Source organism: Heterodontus francisci, chromosome 3 (assembly GCF_036365525.1).
Source record: "Heterodontus francisci isolate sHetFra1 chromosome 3, sHetFra1.hap1, whole genome shotgun sequence".
Taxonomy (NCBI): domain Eukaryota; kingdom Metazoa; phylum Chordata; class Chondrichthyes; order Heterodontiformes; family Heterodontidae; genus Heterodontus; species Heterodontus francisci.
Window position 1 is genome coordinate 164,376,864 of NC_090373.1, and position 16,158 is coordinate 164,393,021.

The 16,158-nt window shown below is 42.8% G+C and overlaps 1 protein-coding gene across 5 annotated transcripts in view; it reads left to right on the forward strand.

Moving 5' to 3' along the window:
- amd1 (adenosylmethionine decarboxylase 1) overlaps positions 1-16,158 on the forward strand; it is a 63,058-nt gene that overhangs the window by 34,682 nt on the left and 12,218 nt on the right. For 2 of the 5 annotated variants that reach the window (XM_068027316.1, XM_068027318.1), the window contains exons 2-4: positions 4,083-4,169; positions 13,213-13,339; positions 13,875-13,977. In XM_068027316.1, coding sequence (XP_067883417.1) covers positions 4,083-4,169; positions 13,213-13,339; positions 13,875-13,977 — 317 coding nt within the window. Of the gene's footprint in view, positions 1-4,082; positions 4,170-4,189; positions 4,927-7,668; positions 8,008-13,212; positions 13,340-13,874; positions 13,978-16,158 lie in introns of those variants that run through there. The other 3 variants (XM_068027329.1, XM_068027323.1, XM_068027317.1) reach the window with 3 other exon arrangements.

Here is a 16,158-nt window from a genome sequence, read left to right on the forward strand (position 1 = left end):
GTCACACTCTCCTCTTGAGTTCAGCTCTTTTGTGCATGTTTGAACCAAGGCTGTAATGAGGTCAGGAACTGAGCAGCCCTGATGGAGCCCAAACTGTGCATCACTGAGCAGGTTGTTGAGCAAGTGCTGCTTGATAGCACTGTTGATGACTCCTTCCATCACTTCTCTGATAGAGAGTAGACTGATAGGGTGGTAAGTGGCTGGGTTAGTTTTGTCCTGCTGTTTGTGCACAGAACATACCTGGGCAATTTTCTACATTGCCAGGTAGATGCCAGTGTTGTAGCTGTACTGGAGTTGCTTGGCTAGGGATGTGGCTAGTTCTGGAGCACAAGTCTTCAGTACTATTGCCGAAATGTTGTCAGGATTCATAGCCTTTGCAGTATCCAGTGCCTTCACGTGGAGTGAATCGGATTGGCTGAAGATTAGGATGTTGGGGACCTCAGGAGAAGGCAGAGATGGTCATTCACTCCGCACCTCTGGCTGAAGATGAATGCAAATGCTTCAGCCTTGTCTTTTGCACTGATGTACTGGGCTCCCCCATTGTTGAGGATGGGGTTATTTCTGGAGCCTCCTCCTCCCATTAGTTGTTTAATTGTCCACCATCATTCACGACTGGATGTGGCAGGACTGCAGAGCTTAGATCTAATCTGTTGGTTGTGGGATTGCTTAGCCCTGTCTATTGTATGCTGCTTCCACTGTTAGGCATGCAAGTGTTGTAGCTTCTCCAGGCTGCCACCTCATTTTTAGGTATGCCTGGTACTGCTCCTGGTGTGCCTTCCTGCTCACAACTTTGAACCAGGGTTGGTCCCCTGGCTTGATGGTAATGGTAGAGTGAGGGATATGCTGGGCCATGAGGTTACAGATTGTGGTTGAATACAATGCTGCTGCTGATGGCCCACAGTGCCTCATGGATGCCCATTTTGAGTTGCTGCATCTGTTCTGAATCCATCCCATTTAGCACAGTGGTAGTGCCACACAACACGATGGTGGGTACTGTTACAACTGAGGTGGAAGGAGTGCAATATCTTTGCTAGGTTCATTTCTGCGCAAGTCACAGCATATATTTAAATGTTTGCCCAGTTACTGATCATATGCTCTACTCTTTATCCCAGAATAAACCAGGTTTCTTTAATCAACAAAATTCAGTTTATTATAAAACAAGACTTATCCAATAATGAAGTAAAGCATTAATACACAGATTGAAGCATGAAAGTCCCCTTTTAAAATCCCACTCAAACACACTCACGCACTGAAAAAATACAGAAATTCTCTGCAGAGGTCTGTTACAAGAAAAAGACAAAAAAAAGTACTTTGGCCAAATGCATTCTAATTCTTGAAGAAAAAGTGAAAATATGAAATATGTCAGTTCTCCCTTTTGGTCTGGCATCCGGATAAATGATGACTGGTCACTGGACCTTTCTGGAGCAGTTCTTTTCAGTTGGCATTGAGAATTCATCTGGCAGGTTTTTCCAGGAGACAGGAGGAAAGAGAAGCTGACACACTGGACTTCTTAGGATCTCTTAAAGAGGTGCAGGAAAGATGAACTGGTGTTTCTTTGGCTGATCTCTAGCTTTTCGAACACTGTCCACACCCCAAATGAACTGAAAACAATCCAAACCCCAAACAGATAGTCAACCTCTTGACCTCCATAAGCCTTGACATATGGCTTCTCTGTCAACATCTCCCCTTAGATCAAGGTTCCTGTAATTTGTTTATCTTAAGGCAGGTGATCTCCAGTCGAGGTGTCTTTAGCACTCCTTGATTCTTCCAGTGTGTTTTGTCAAGTGTCCTTCCAATGACCACAGTGGGGGGGAAAAAGTCCAGCATTTCTTCAGGCTTCCCAATAAATCAATTTCCACAATTTAAGTGAGTCTTTAAAACATTTTTTTTAAATAGAAGCCTCTCATAACAGTACCCTCTGTGAAGGCAGTACTTCGTTTCCACAAGGACTGTGCAGTGGTCACTCCTACCAATACTGTCATAGACAGATGCATCTGCGACAGGTAGATTGGTGAGGATGAGGTTAAGTAGGTTTTTCCTCGTGTTAATTCCCTCACCACCTGTCGCAGACTCAGTCTAGCAGCTATGTCCTTTAGGACTCAGCCGGTAGTGGTGCTTCTGAGCCACTCTTGGTGATAGACATTGAATTCCCCCACCCACAGTACAATTTGTGTCCTGCTACCCTCTGTGCTTTCAAGTCGTGTTCAACATGGAGAAGTACTAATTCATCAGCTGAGTGGGGTGGGGGGGTGGCGGTGGTACGGTAGGTGATCAGGTGGTTTCCTTGCCGATGTTTGATGCTATGAGACATCATGGGGTCTGGAGTCGATGTTGAGGACTCCCAGGGCAACTTCCTCCTGACTGTATACTACTGTGCCGCCACCCCTCGTGGTGGTGGTGTCCAGGACGTTATCTGCAAGGTGTGATTCTGTGAGCATGACTGTCAGGTTATTGCTTGACTAGTCTGTGGGACAGCTCCCCAATTTTGGCACAAGCCCCCAGATGTTAGTAAGGAAAACTTTGCAGGGTCGACGGGTCTGGATTTGCAGTTGTCGTTTCTGGTACCTAGGTGGATGCCAGGTGGTCCGTCCGGTTTAATTCCTTTTCTATGACTTTGTAGCGATTTGATACAACTGAGTGGCTTGCTAGACCATTTCAGAGGGCATTTAAGAGTCAACCAGATTGTGGTTTTTTTTACAACAATTGTCAGTGGTTTCATAGACTAGCTTTTGATTCCAGATTTATTAATTGAATTCAAATTCCACCATCTGTGGTAGGATTTAAACCCATGTTCCCAGAGCATTAGCCTGGGGCTTGATGCTACTAGTCTAGTGACATTACCACTATGCCACTGCCTCCCCATTTCTTCAAATGTTTCCCACTATTTAATTACCGTTATACTTTTTAGTCTATTTACCCAATCAACCTTAGCCAGTTCTCCTCCCCACATACCTATATAATTGGCTTTGCTTCAGTTCAAGATTCTTGTTTTGAACTAGAGTATGTCGCACTCAAACATATTGAATTAAGTTACATTACTTTTCCCCCCAGAGGATCTTTTACTATGCTTCATTACACAATTCTATTTCTAAAATCACAAAGTAGCGCAGTACTGGCACATGCACAAGTGCAGCGTCATCGAATGAAATGTCACTCTGCAACGTTCAGGCCTGTAATGAAGATGGTGCTGCTCAATCTGACAAAGAATTGAACCCAAATCCCCTCACCCCTCAATGGCTGCGATCTCTGCCTGAACCCCACCCCCAAGAGTACCCTGCTCCATCCTGCAATTGTTGCTTCTCTTCGCCACCCCCTCCCGCGCCCTGCCGGCTGGCTGCGGCAGAGAGGGAGATGAAGTGGCGAGCAGTTGGGGGGTGGGGGGGGTTGGTGGCGGGGGAGAACGGTGAGATGGAACAGCAAGCAGACAGATGTGGGAGGAAGCAAGGAAGAGAACCGGTGATTGAGGCAGCAATTGGGGGAGTGGGATACTGTTAGGTGGATGGAGGTGGCAGTTGCAGCCATTGAAGGGTGAGGCAACATTCACATTACTATGTCTGACAGATCCATACTGGCAAGCTAGCAAATGTTCGGGCACACTGATGTCTCCGATCGCTCTGCGCATGCTCTACATTCAGGAGACACTCAGTTTTCATTAATTGGTTCCACTACACTATTACCAGATCAGTCCATTTGAAGATCATATATACTTGGTTTTGTTTCTGTTAGCATTCTTCCTGAAGTGCAGAAAGAAAAAATACTTGCGGAGCAAACCAATTAGTACAAGTTACTGACTCAGTGTGTATCTCTGTGGTATGCATATAGCAGATAATCAGAACATTTACAATGTTCTCCCTATATGGCCTTTTCCCGTGTATGTTAGGTGCCTAGTTAAATTATGCTGCAGTACCTTTTTATAAGATGACCTGTTGTACAAAGCTTCAAGCATATTAAAATGCTGAATTTGGAGCATTGCTTATTTTTTTAGATAGTGATATCTATTGGACATTGTGTAATTTGTGTAACGCAAGGATTGTCACTTTTAGAATCTTTCCAAGATTAATGAAAGTTTCTCCTTTTTCTAGGTTTGAGTGGGACAAGCTATTGGAAAATGTGCATTGTTTGATCATAAGTGTGACAAAGACAGACAGGCAGGAAGCCTATATACTCAGGTATTTGAATATTTAATATTTAATACAAACATTTTTTAGAATTGGATACGATATCGGTTGGATTATCAAACAGATTTTTGTTGAGGGCAGTGTTCAGGTGAGGAAAACAATTCAAGGGCTGGTAAATCGGTATAATTTAATAGCTTATGCCTTCTCTGCTTACCATGCTAAATGTATCCATTTCTAAATTTTAGCAGCTCAATTGATTATACTGCTCATCATAGATTAGGGGTATTATGAAACTGAGGTATTGTCTGGGTAAAATATTTAATAGGGCAAGAGAGTAGGGTATTTAGTGCATTGGAACTGTTTGACTTAATCTGAAAATTAGGAAACATGAGATCAGATCACTAATTGCGGAAATATGAATCTGGTTGTGTTTTAAATTTCAAGGATAGAAGAAATTATGTGAAAGCAACTTGGCGATATCAAGTTTGTAGTTACTCTGCAGCTGGTCATTCTTTGAGCTTGGATTGTCCTGTGATTTAAATTTGATTACTTCCTGGATTTTCAGTAGTATTGGGTGTTTTTTTTTATCTATGTAGTAGCTGATGAACACGTTGTAAAATTTTTTGGATAGGTGGACTTTATTTGAGAAGTGTTCTTGATCCCCTCAGTTTTTAATCCCTTCATTTTGAGCATTAAAAGTATTGAAGTTTGCTCTAAATTGAGGAGTGATCATCTTTACAAAAGAAAGTTGACAGCCTTGATGTTTCAGCACCAAATGAAGCACACCTGTTCTGCTTGACACTGCAAAGTAAGGAGTACAGCATGGTTAAGTCTAGTTTAAAATGTGTTTACAAAGGTGCAGTCACTTGGAGTTCCTGGACACTTAAGTTTAAACAAAGCTTATTTAATGATGAGTTTGGGAATTTGACACACATTTGCAATTTCCCAGTTGACAGCCCAACTCTACTCTTGTAAGCTCACACTCCCCTGGCTGACGGTCTTAATTTGTAGTCAGGCTGTATAAACAAGCTGAGCTCAGTAGCTGCAGTATAGCTGCAACCTTATTTGATTAGTTCATTGGTTAATAACTAAAAATAGGTGCTTAATGGCGGACTGACCTTGCTTTATTGTCCAGCGTTACTTTGTAATCACTTGGCTGACAACTGGATTATTATCCAAGTCAGCATGTCATCTCTGCCAATACGTAGCAATCTTTTATACACATTGGTATAGTGAGTAGTGCAAGTAAAATGTTAAAAGTGTGGCTTTTTTGGAGAGTGGAGCAAAAAGTCTAACCAGGAGAAGGTACCTGGGCACTGAATACCCATAACCTATGTTGTCCACCAAGGATCCTATTTTTCTCGTGTGTGCTGCCCCTCAGCAACAACATCCAAATCCACAGCATTAGCTTTCATGTGTTTGCTGGCGACACCCATTTCTGCCTCACTGCCACTTCTCTCGACTTCTCCACTTTGTCAGATAAACAGTCTGTTAATTAACATCCCGTACTGGATGATCAAATTTCCTGCAGTTTTAGTCTCCACATTTAAGAAAGGATATACTTGCACTGGAGGCAGTGCAGCGATGATTTACTAAATCGGTCCCTATGTTGAGGGGTTTGTTCTATGATAGGGTGAGTAAATTGGGCTTATATTCTCTGGAGTTTAGAAGAATGAGAGGTGATCTAATTGAGACATACAAGATTCTGAAAGGGCTTGATAGGGTAGAAGCTGAGAGATTCTTTCCGCTGGTGAGGGAATCGAGAACACTGGGTGTTGTCTCAGGATAAGGGGCCAATCATTCAGAACTGAGATGAAAAATTATTACACTCAAAAGGTTGTGAATCCTTGGAATCTTCTACCCCCAGAGGGTTGTGGATGCTCCATCATTGAATGCATTTAAGGCTGGGATACATAGATTTTTGGTCTCACAGGGAATCAAGGGATATGGGGAGCGGGCAGGAAAGTGGAATTGAAGCCCGAGATCAGCCATGATCGTATTAAATGGCGGAGCAGGCTCAATGGGCCATATGGTCTACTTCTCCTATTTCTTGTGTTCCTCCAATTTAATATCGGGAAGACTGAAGCCATTGTTTTCGGTCCCTGCTCCAAACTCTGTTCCCAAGTTACTGACTCCATCGCTCTCCCTGACAACAGTTTGAGATTAAGCCAGTCTGTTTGCAGCCTCGTGTCACATTTGACCTTGAGATGAGCTTCCAAGCACAGATTCATGCCATCACTTAGACCGTCTATTTCCCTCCCTACACCCTCCGCCTCTCTACCTCACCTGCCTGACTTAGCCCCTGTCTCGGCTCATCTGCTGAAACCTTTATCCGTGCCTTCCTTACCTCTAGACTTGACTATTCCAATGCACTTCTGGGCTGGTCTCCCACATTCTACTCTCATCCAAAACTCTGCTGCCCTTGTCTTAACTCGCACCAAGTCCCGTTCCCTTATCACATCTGTAATTGCTGACCTACATTGGCTCCCGGTCAAGCAAAGTCTTGATTTTAAAATTCTGATGCTTGTTTTCAAATTGTTTCATGGCCTCGCTCCTCCCTCTCCAATCTCCTCCAGCCCCACAATGCTCCAAGATACCTGCGCTCATTTAATTCCTGCCTCTTGTGCATCCCTGATTTTAATTGCCCCACCATTGGTGGCTGTGCCTTCAGATGCCTTGGCCCTAAGCTCTGGAATTCCCTCCCTACACCCCTCTGCACCTCTACCTCACCTTCCTCCTTCAAGACACTCTTTAAAACCTTATCTTTCTGACCAAGCTTTTGGTCATCTGATCTAATATCTCCTTTAGTGGGTCGGTGTCATACTTCATTTTATAATGCTGTGAAGCATGTGTTGGGCTATTTTATTAATTTAAAGGTGCTATATAAATACATTATTGAAGCTTTCTGATGTAGCTTTATTATTTTTATGCAGAATTGATTTTCAATGGGATGGTTTATGCTGGATCATTTGACAAAACCAGAAGCTGGCATCAAGATAGTGTTAAGCGGCAGGGAGGGGAATATATAGTGATATAGACAAAGGATGAGTAATCTTAAACTTAGATTAGGAGAGACGATTAGGCTGATGCACAGCTCGATTCACAGAGAAAGCAGCTACCACCTTTGGCCGAAACGCACATGGAATAACACCAAGCTGATGGTTTATAAGGCCTGTGTTCTCAGCACCTTGCTGTATGGCTGTGAAACATGGGCAACTTACAGCTACCAGGAAAAGAAGCTCAATAATTTCCATCTTTGCTGTCTGCAGTACATTATGGGTATATCCTGGCAGGACAACATCAAAAATGTGGCAATCCTCAGGTAGAGCTCCCAAGTGTCAGCACTAATCAAACCGCTTCAGTGGTTTGGACACATTCGCAAGATGGAAGGTGGTCACATACCCAAGGACCTTCTGTATGGTGAGGTGGCCAGGGCCAGATGACCAGTGGGGCACCTAAAGCTCCGCTTTAAGGATGCTTGTAAGCTTGACATGAAGACCCTAAATGTCAACTATCTCACTTTAGAGTCGCTAACTGGTGAAAGAGGGAAATGGCGACACATCCTGTGGACAAGTGTGCACGACCACGACAACCAATTGCTACAGCAGCTTGGCAACAGGTGCTAATGTCAAAAACTCCTCACAGCGTCACTTGGCAGCTTCACATGCAACACTTGTGGCAGAACCTGCCTCTCAAGGATTGGCCTACACAGCCATCAGCAAAGGTGCACCAAGAGAAGATACTCCACCGAAATGGATTGCTTGCTGCGTGTCCATCATCTTTCATAGATGGAAGGGTGCCAGCAATGAGATGCATCAAAGTACTACTGCACTTTTCTGTTACATTACTGACATTGCCATTTATTGAGGAAGTGTTAAATTCAATTAATGTAAGTGAAGTGTTCAAAACTACTTTAGTTCATAGCTCTGTTTCATGCTTGCTGGATGAAGTCAGATTTAAAAAAATACCCTTCGTTTGCACAGAAGAGCTCTGAGCATAATTGTACTAATTCACTTGATAACAAAGCTGGCAGGGTGGCCAGATCAATGCATTTTTCGTGCGTCAGATATTTTTTGCAAATACTGAATATATTCCTTGCTTTAATACTCTTCCCATAGTAAATAGCAAAACTGTCCAGCATTCTGCAGTCTCTATAATGCTTCCTCAGTTTAGTTGTGACATTTTCAATGTGTTTTGTAGTATGATTAACCCAAGTGCTTTTGCTTTATAAACTATTTTTTAACTAACAGATGTTGGATTATCTTTAGTTTCGCAGCAGCCAATATTTGGATGGCTGCCTTGCCCACCCAACAGTTCAACTTAATGGATACAGAGAATGTAGTGTGAAATGGTAAATTGTAGTGGGGGTTTGCAGGGTAATGCTCATTGTAGAGTTATACAACACCACAGAGTGTGGAAGGATGTTGGTTCCCCCCACCACCATCACTGTCGCCCTTTACTGAATTCCTGATGACATAGTTATAATGAATCAAATGGCAGCCATGCATGGAAGTTACCTAGATGATATATTGCCTTATTTTAATAGATTGTACATAAACCAAATTAATCAAACGTAAATCCAGTTCCACAGAATGTAGCATTTTCTGCCCCACTCTCCCCTCAACACCTCAGTGCTGGCTCGTGTTGGGATATGCTTTCGCAGCAGACAGATATTACAGTATATCACTGAAGTGGCCTCTTTTCACGAGTGGTGGACGTCCTGGCTCAATATCAACCTGCACTTTCCAGCATTTTTGAATGGGAGCATTGAACAAGATTTGAAATGTTGCAGTAACAGCCTCGCAACTAATGCTTAGAGTGTGGCCACTTGGGTGAAGTACTGTCAGAGCTGCAGGTGTCTGCAGGAATTGTGGAGAAAATGGGATAAGAAAAATGTTTAGTCTGTTAAACTGTTATTTAGCAATGGTTAGTTGACCGATTTTCGGCAATATTGTGCAATTATTAAAGTTTCAGGCAGACAGTGGAACAGAGCATGGACGTAAAATGTGAAGATTACACAAAGTGGCTATTTTTTTAAGTCAGCCTACCCTATCGTACCAGATTTTCATTGGGTTCAACAAGTTGAGTACTGCAAGTGGCAGGTGAAAATGTAACTATTGTAGAATGATACAGCACAGAAGGAGGCCATTCGCCCCATTGTCTGTGCTCACTTTGAAAGAGCTATCCAATTCCTGGAGTCTCGTACCCTTGCAAACTTTTCCCCTTTAAGTATTTAGCCAATTCCCTTTTGAAAATTATAATTGAATCTGCTTCCATCATTTTTAGGTAGAATATTCCAGATTATAACTTGTGTTTATTTTTTTTTAAATCACCTCTGGTTCTTTGCCAATTATCTCAAATTGGTGTTCTCCAGTTCCATATACTTCCAATGGAAACAGTTTTTTATTGAGGCTAACATTACAATCTTAAATTGGAAAGTCTCAGTGTGTTTTCCTGCTTAGCACAAACTAAATGTAGAGGGTAATAAGGCATTGTCGGGATTTGAGAAAGAAGAATGTTGGTAAAGTTAAGCGCGGTTTCGGTATTGGGAACATAGGAGCAGGATTAGGCCATTCAGTCCATCGAGCCTGCCCTGCCATTCAATATGATCATGGTTGATCATCCACTTCAATGCCCTTTTCCCACACTATCCTCATATCCCCTTATGTCATTTTTATTTAGAAATCTGTCAATCTCTGCTTTAAACATACTCAATGATTGAGCTTCCACAGCCCTCTGGGGTAGAGAATTCCAAAGATTCACAACCCTCTGAGTAAAGAAATTTCTCCTCATCTCTGTTCTAAGTGGCTTTCCCCTTATTTTGAAATTGTGACCCCTGGTTCTAGACTCCCCAGCCAGGGGAAAACATCTTAGCTGCACCTACCCTGTCTCTCCCTTTTAAGTATTTTGTAGGTTTCAATGAGATCACCTCTCATTCTTTGAAACTCTAGAGAATACAGGCCCAGTTTCCCCAATCTCTCTCCAAAAGACAGTCCTGCCATCCCGGGAACAAGTCTGGTGAACCTTCGTTGCACTCCCTCAATGGCAATAATATCCTTCCTAAGTTAAGGGGACCAAAACTGCACACAGTACTCCAGGTGCAGTCTAACCAAGGTTCTATACAATTGAAACATGACTTTACTACTCCTGTACTCAAATCCTCTTGCAATAAAAAGCTAGCATACCGTTAGCCTTCTTAATTGCTTGCTGCACCTGCATGTTCGCTTTTGGTGACTTATTGACAAGGACACCCAGGTCCCTTTGTACATCTGCACTTTCTAATCTCTTACCATTTAAGAAATACTCTGCATATCTGTTCCTCCTACCAAAGTGGATAACCTCCCATTTTTTCACATTATATTCCATCTGCCATATTCTTGCCCACTCACTAAGTCTGTCCAAATCCCCTTGAAGCTGCTTTGCATCTTTCTGACAACACTCATTCCCACCTAGTTTTGTGTCATCCACAAACTTGGAAATGCTACATTTGGTCCCAACATCCAAATCATTGATGTGAACAGCTGGGGCCCAAGCACTGATCCCTGCAGTACCCCACTAGTCACAGTCTGCCAATGTGAGAATAGCTTGTTTATTCTTAGTCTCTGTTTTTTGCCTGTTAACCAATCCTTAATCCATGCCAGTATATTACCTTCTATCCCACGTGCTTTAATTTTGCTAACCAATTTCCTGTGGGGACTTTATCAAAAGCCTTCTAAGAATCCAAGTATACCACATCCGCCGACTCCCCTTTGTCAATTTTCAAACATGCTCAAAAAATTCCAACAGGTTTGTACATGATTTCCCATTCATAAATCCATGTTGACTATGCCCAATCAGATCATTGTTATCCAAGTGTCCATTTATCACATAGTTTAGAATAGATTCTAATATTTTCCTAACGACCAATGTAAGGCTAACCGGTCTGTCATTCCCTGTTTTCTCTCTCCCTCTCTTAAATTGTGTTAAATATTTAATGAGAAATACTATGTCAACACTGGTTAATCTAGGTTATATAATTTTTAAAGCCGGTTGCCTGTATGTATGTCAGTTGTAATTGCTATGTGGGCATTCACACCACATAAATTCCAGGCAATGACCATCTCCCACAAGAGAGAATCTAACCATCTCCCCTTCACGTTCAACAGCGTGATCATCGCTGAACAACTTCACCCCCACCCCCCCACCTCTACCCCATCAACATTCTGGGGTTTACCATTGACCAGAAACTGAACTGGAGCAGTCGCATAAATACTGTGGCTACAAGAGCAGGTCAGAGGCTGACAATTCTTCAAGTAACCCACCTCTTGACTCCCCAAAGCCTGTCCACCATCTACAAGGCACAAAAGTAAGTGTGATGGAATACTCCCCACTTGGCTAGATGGGTGCAGCTCCAACAGCACTCGGGAAGCTCAACCCCATCCACAAACACTCACCCCATCCACCACCTTCAACATTCACTCCCTTCACCACCAATGCAGTAGTGTGTACCATATACACGATGTACTACAACAGCTCACCAACTAAAGAACAATTACAGTAGAGAGGGAGGTCTTTCAGCCCATGTCCATGCCGTCGGAACAAACTAGCTGCCCAATCTATTCCCACCTTCCAGCACCTGGTCCATAGCCTTGCAGGTTACAGCATGTTAGGTGCATGTCAAGGTACCTTTAAATGAGTTGAGAGTTTCTGCCTCCACCACCGATTCTGGCAGTGAATTCCAGACACCCACCACCCTCTGGGTGAAAAGGCTTTTCCTCATGTCCCCTCTAATCCTTCTACCAATCACCTTAAATCTGTGCCCACTGGTAATTGACCTCTCCACTAGGGCAAATGGGTCCTTCCTGTCTACGTTATCTAGGTGCCTCATAACTTTGTACATCTCAATTAAGTCATCCCTCAGTCTCCTCTTTTCTAAGGAAAACAACCCCAGCCAATCCAATCTTTGCTCATAGCTGCAACTTTCAAACCCTGGCCCAAGCCTCCTTCGATTGCACCTTCCAAACTCATGACCACCGCCACCTAGAAGGACAAGGGCAGTAGATGCATAAGAACACCACCACCTGCAAGTTCCCATCCAAGCCACGCGCCATCTTGACTTGGAACTATATTGCCATTCCTTCACTATCGTTGGTTCAAAATTCTGGAACTCCCTAAAAGCACTGTGGGTGTACCTACCCCACATGGACTGCAATGGTTCAAGAAGGCAGCTCACCACCACCTTCTTGAGGGCAATTGGGGATGGACACCCACATCCCATGAAATGAATAAAAGAAAAACTAAGTTGAGGTTTTAATGGCTTTTAGAAATTAGTATTTTAGAACTGGATGCAAATAGCATTGCTCATTACTTGATCATCCTTTGCAACACAAGTGGATAAGTGTTCATCCTGCTCAGGAAGAGGAGGAGATTACTGCAGTAGCTTTTAAGAGTCACACCATACAGGGACCATGATGGTGTCTTCCCAGCATCTGTTCATTTATAGCCTTCGATCTGGAAGCTTAAACCCATTTTGTCCGGTTGGAATCCATTCTGTTTGTTTTTTTTCCACTTTTGCTTACGAAGGTGCTGACTTATACTGCAGTCAATATTTGGATCTGCCAAGGAAGAGGAGGGCAGAAATATCACAACTGAAACCAATTAAAAATGCTCCAACTGCTAGCCCACTAGAGAACCTCCCTGATCTGACTTGTTTGTCTGTTGAGTCATTGGCGGTTACAAGATGTGCTTCAGAGTTTGGGAACAGTTGATATTTGTTAGCTGGGCTTGAAGCTAAATTTTTCCCAGTGATCAACACCCATGATTTGTAACCTACAGTTTCCACTATTGTAGAGCAATGGGATCTGTTGGGGAAACTGTGGAATTGAAGCATTTCCAGCAAATTCTGCTTTGGGATAGAAGAGAAAGATCTAGTTTATGTTGCTACAGGTGGGGAGTATAGATCAGGCTACTCTTAGCAGTAGTCCAGTAGAAGACACTCACTTAAAATGGAAGATAATGAGCAATATCCTGTAGCTTGTTTAAGCTGCAGTTGAAAGTCTCCAGGAATGAGTTGTGATATGAGGGGATAAACTTTTTAATCTTGACTGTTTTACAGTGAGAGTAGCATGTTTGTCTCCAAGAGACGTTTCATTTTGAAGACATGCGGTACCACCCTCTTACTGCAAGCACTGGAGCCCCTGTTGGAACTTGCTCGTGAGTACTGCGGCTTTGATTCCATTCAGGTAACTTTCAACTTTCTGTGGTGTATGTAGGTCTTGTACCTATGCCATATTTATATGAGCTATAATTAGTAAGTGAATTATTCAAAGTTAGTAGCATTTACAAGAAATTCTGAAATGCAGATTATTGGTAATATTTGCCATGTACAGGAAGAAAGTAATGTGAATATCAGTCAAGGCTTGTTTGTAATGATTTAGTTGTAATAGTGCGATCTGGGTGTAAAGTGATCTAGTTGACCTGCTTCACAATCTTTAAATCCCAGGCCATTTGTGGCATAATTGAGTTCTCTGTCCAGACTCTAGAACATCCTGACAGTAGGCAAGTCTTCTATTTGAGAAGAGAGAACTGATGCTGGCAAATTCTCAAAAGGTAGCAGCACCACTTGTCTTTCCTTCACCAGTGTTAAAACAAGCAAGTTGCTGTGCTGGAAAATCGATAGACTTCTAATTGCTAACTTTAATACAGTTAATACTGATCCAGATATGCTCTAAATTCATTTAATCGAAAACCGTGCATGTGTCTTTTAATAAACTACAGGATTTCTTCTATTCCCGCAAAAACTTTGTGAAGCCAGCACATCAGGAATACCCACATAGGAACTTTCAGGAGGAGGTAGAATTTCTGGATATGGTGTTCCCAAGTAAGTACAGCTCAGTAGGAATTGACTATTTAATTCGCTGCAATGCTGAATCTGTTTTACAGTTGTGAATGTGTCTAAAGTGAAGGATTGTGGTGCTTGGCAATGGTATAGTTTACTCTTTGGATAGTTATAGTAAGTACTTGCAGAGCAGGTTAAAATATACACATGGATCATGCAGTTTGTTCTACCCTGTCCCATAATATCCCTCAGTCCTGGTCTTCAGAGCAAGTGAAGTTTTGTGTGAAACTTGAAGTATTATGCAAGTCCACCAAGGTATTGCACAAAAGTTAATGGAATTATTGAACACTGGAGGTTGTGTAATGGAGTGTAAGGTAAATATTGTACATACAACTTCTGTTTGCCTTTTCCTAAATGTCCCTCCTGAAAATGCATAGTGGTTCCAAAAGGCTGTGGCCATCTGGCATATCAGTTAGGTGATTATTGAGTCTCCACAGTAATGTGAAGTGATTTTGTACCATAAGAGCATTACAGTTGAACATGATCCTGTCCTCACTTGAACATTGCAACCCCTCCCAACAGACATGTACACTTCTGACAGGGTTACTCAATAGTCCCTGCCCATGACTGAACTTGTCAGTTGTACTTTGTACTCAAATTGAGGAATGGTAGAACTGGAAAATGAAATACTTCCCATTTTAAGCATCCAGTGTCCACATCAACAGTAATTTCTATTTGCATAGTACTTTACCATAATAAAACAATCTCAAGGCACCTCACAGGAGCGTAATAATGCAAAATGTGACACCGAACCACATAAAGTGATAGTAAGGTAGATGGCCAAAGTTAAAGCACCAGCTGAAAAAACTAGCCGCCCAATCTAATCCCACCTTCCAGCACCTGGTCCATATCCTTGCAGGTTACAGCACTTCAGGTGCAGGTCCCGGTACCTTTCAAATGAGTTGAGAGTTTGTGCCTCCACCACTGTTCCTGGCAGTGAATTCTAGACACCCACCACCCTCTGAGTGAAAAAGTTTTTCCTCCTGTCCCTCCTTATCCTTCTACCAATCACCTTAAATCTGTGCCCCCTGGTAATTGACCTCTCCACTAGGGGAGAAAAGTCCTTCCTGTCTACTCGTCTAGGCCCTTCATAATTTTGTACACTTCAACTAAGTCACCCCTCAGTTTCCTCGTCTGTGGGAAAACAACCCTAGTCTATCCAGTCTTTCCTCATAGCTGCAACTTTCGAGCCCTGGCAACATTCTTGTAGATCTCCTCTACACTCTCCAGAGCAATTATGTCCTTCCTGTAATGCGGTGACCAGAACAGTATGCAATACTCCAGCTGTGGCCTAACCAGCGTTTTATACAGTTACATCCCTGCTTTTGAATTCTATACCTTGGCCAATAAAGGAAAGCATTCCATATGCTGCCTTCACCACTCCATCTACCTGACCTGCCACCTTCAGGGCCTGTGGACATAGACTCCAAGGTGTCTCACTTCTTCTACCCCTCAGTATCCTCCTGTTTGCGTATTCCCTCGCTTTATTTGCCCTCCCCAAATGCATTACCTCACACTTCTCCGGATTGAATTCCATTTGTCACTTTTCCGCCCATTCAACCAAACCATTGATAACATTCTGGAGTCGACAGCTATCCTCTTCACTGTCAACTACACAGCCAATTTTTGTGCCATCAGAAAATTTCCCAATCATGCCTCCCACATTTAAGTCCAAATCATAAATATATACCATAAACAGCAAGGGACCCAACACTGAACCCTGTGGAGTGCCAATGGAAACAGCTTTCCACTCGAGCATCCATCGACTACTACCCTTTGTTTCCTGTCCCTGAGCCAATTTTGAATCCAAACCTGGCACATTCGCCTGGATCCCATGGGCTTTCATTTTACTGACCAGTCTGCCATGTGGGATCTTGTCAAATGCCTTACTAAAAATCCATGTAGACCACATCCCCACTGCACTACCCTCATCAATCCTCCTTGTTACTAACTTGAGTTTTTTGAGGAAGTAAGACATGACCTTCCCTTAACAAATCCATGCTGACTATCCCTGATCCATGCCTTTCTAACTGGCAGTTTATCCTGTCCCTCAGAATAGATTCTAACAATATACCCACCACTGAGATCAGACTGACCGGCCTATAATCATTTGGCCTATCTCTCGCACCTTTTTTAAACAATGGCACAACTTTCTCAGACCTC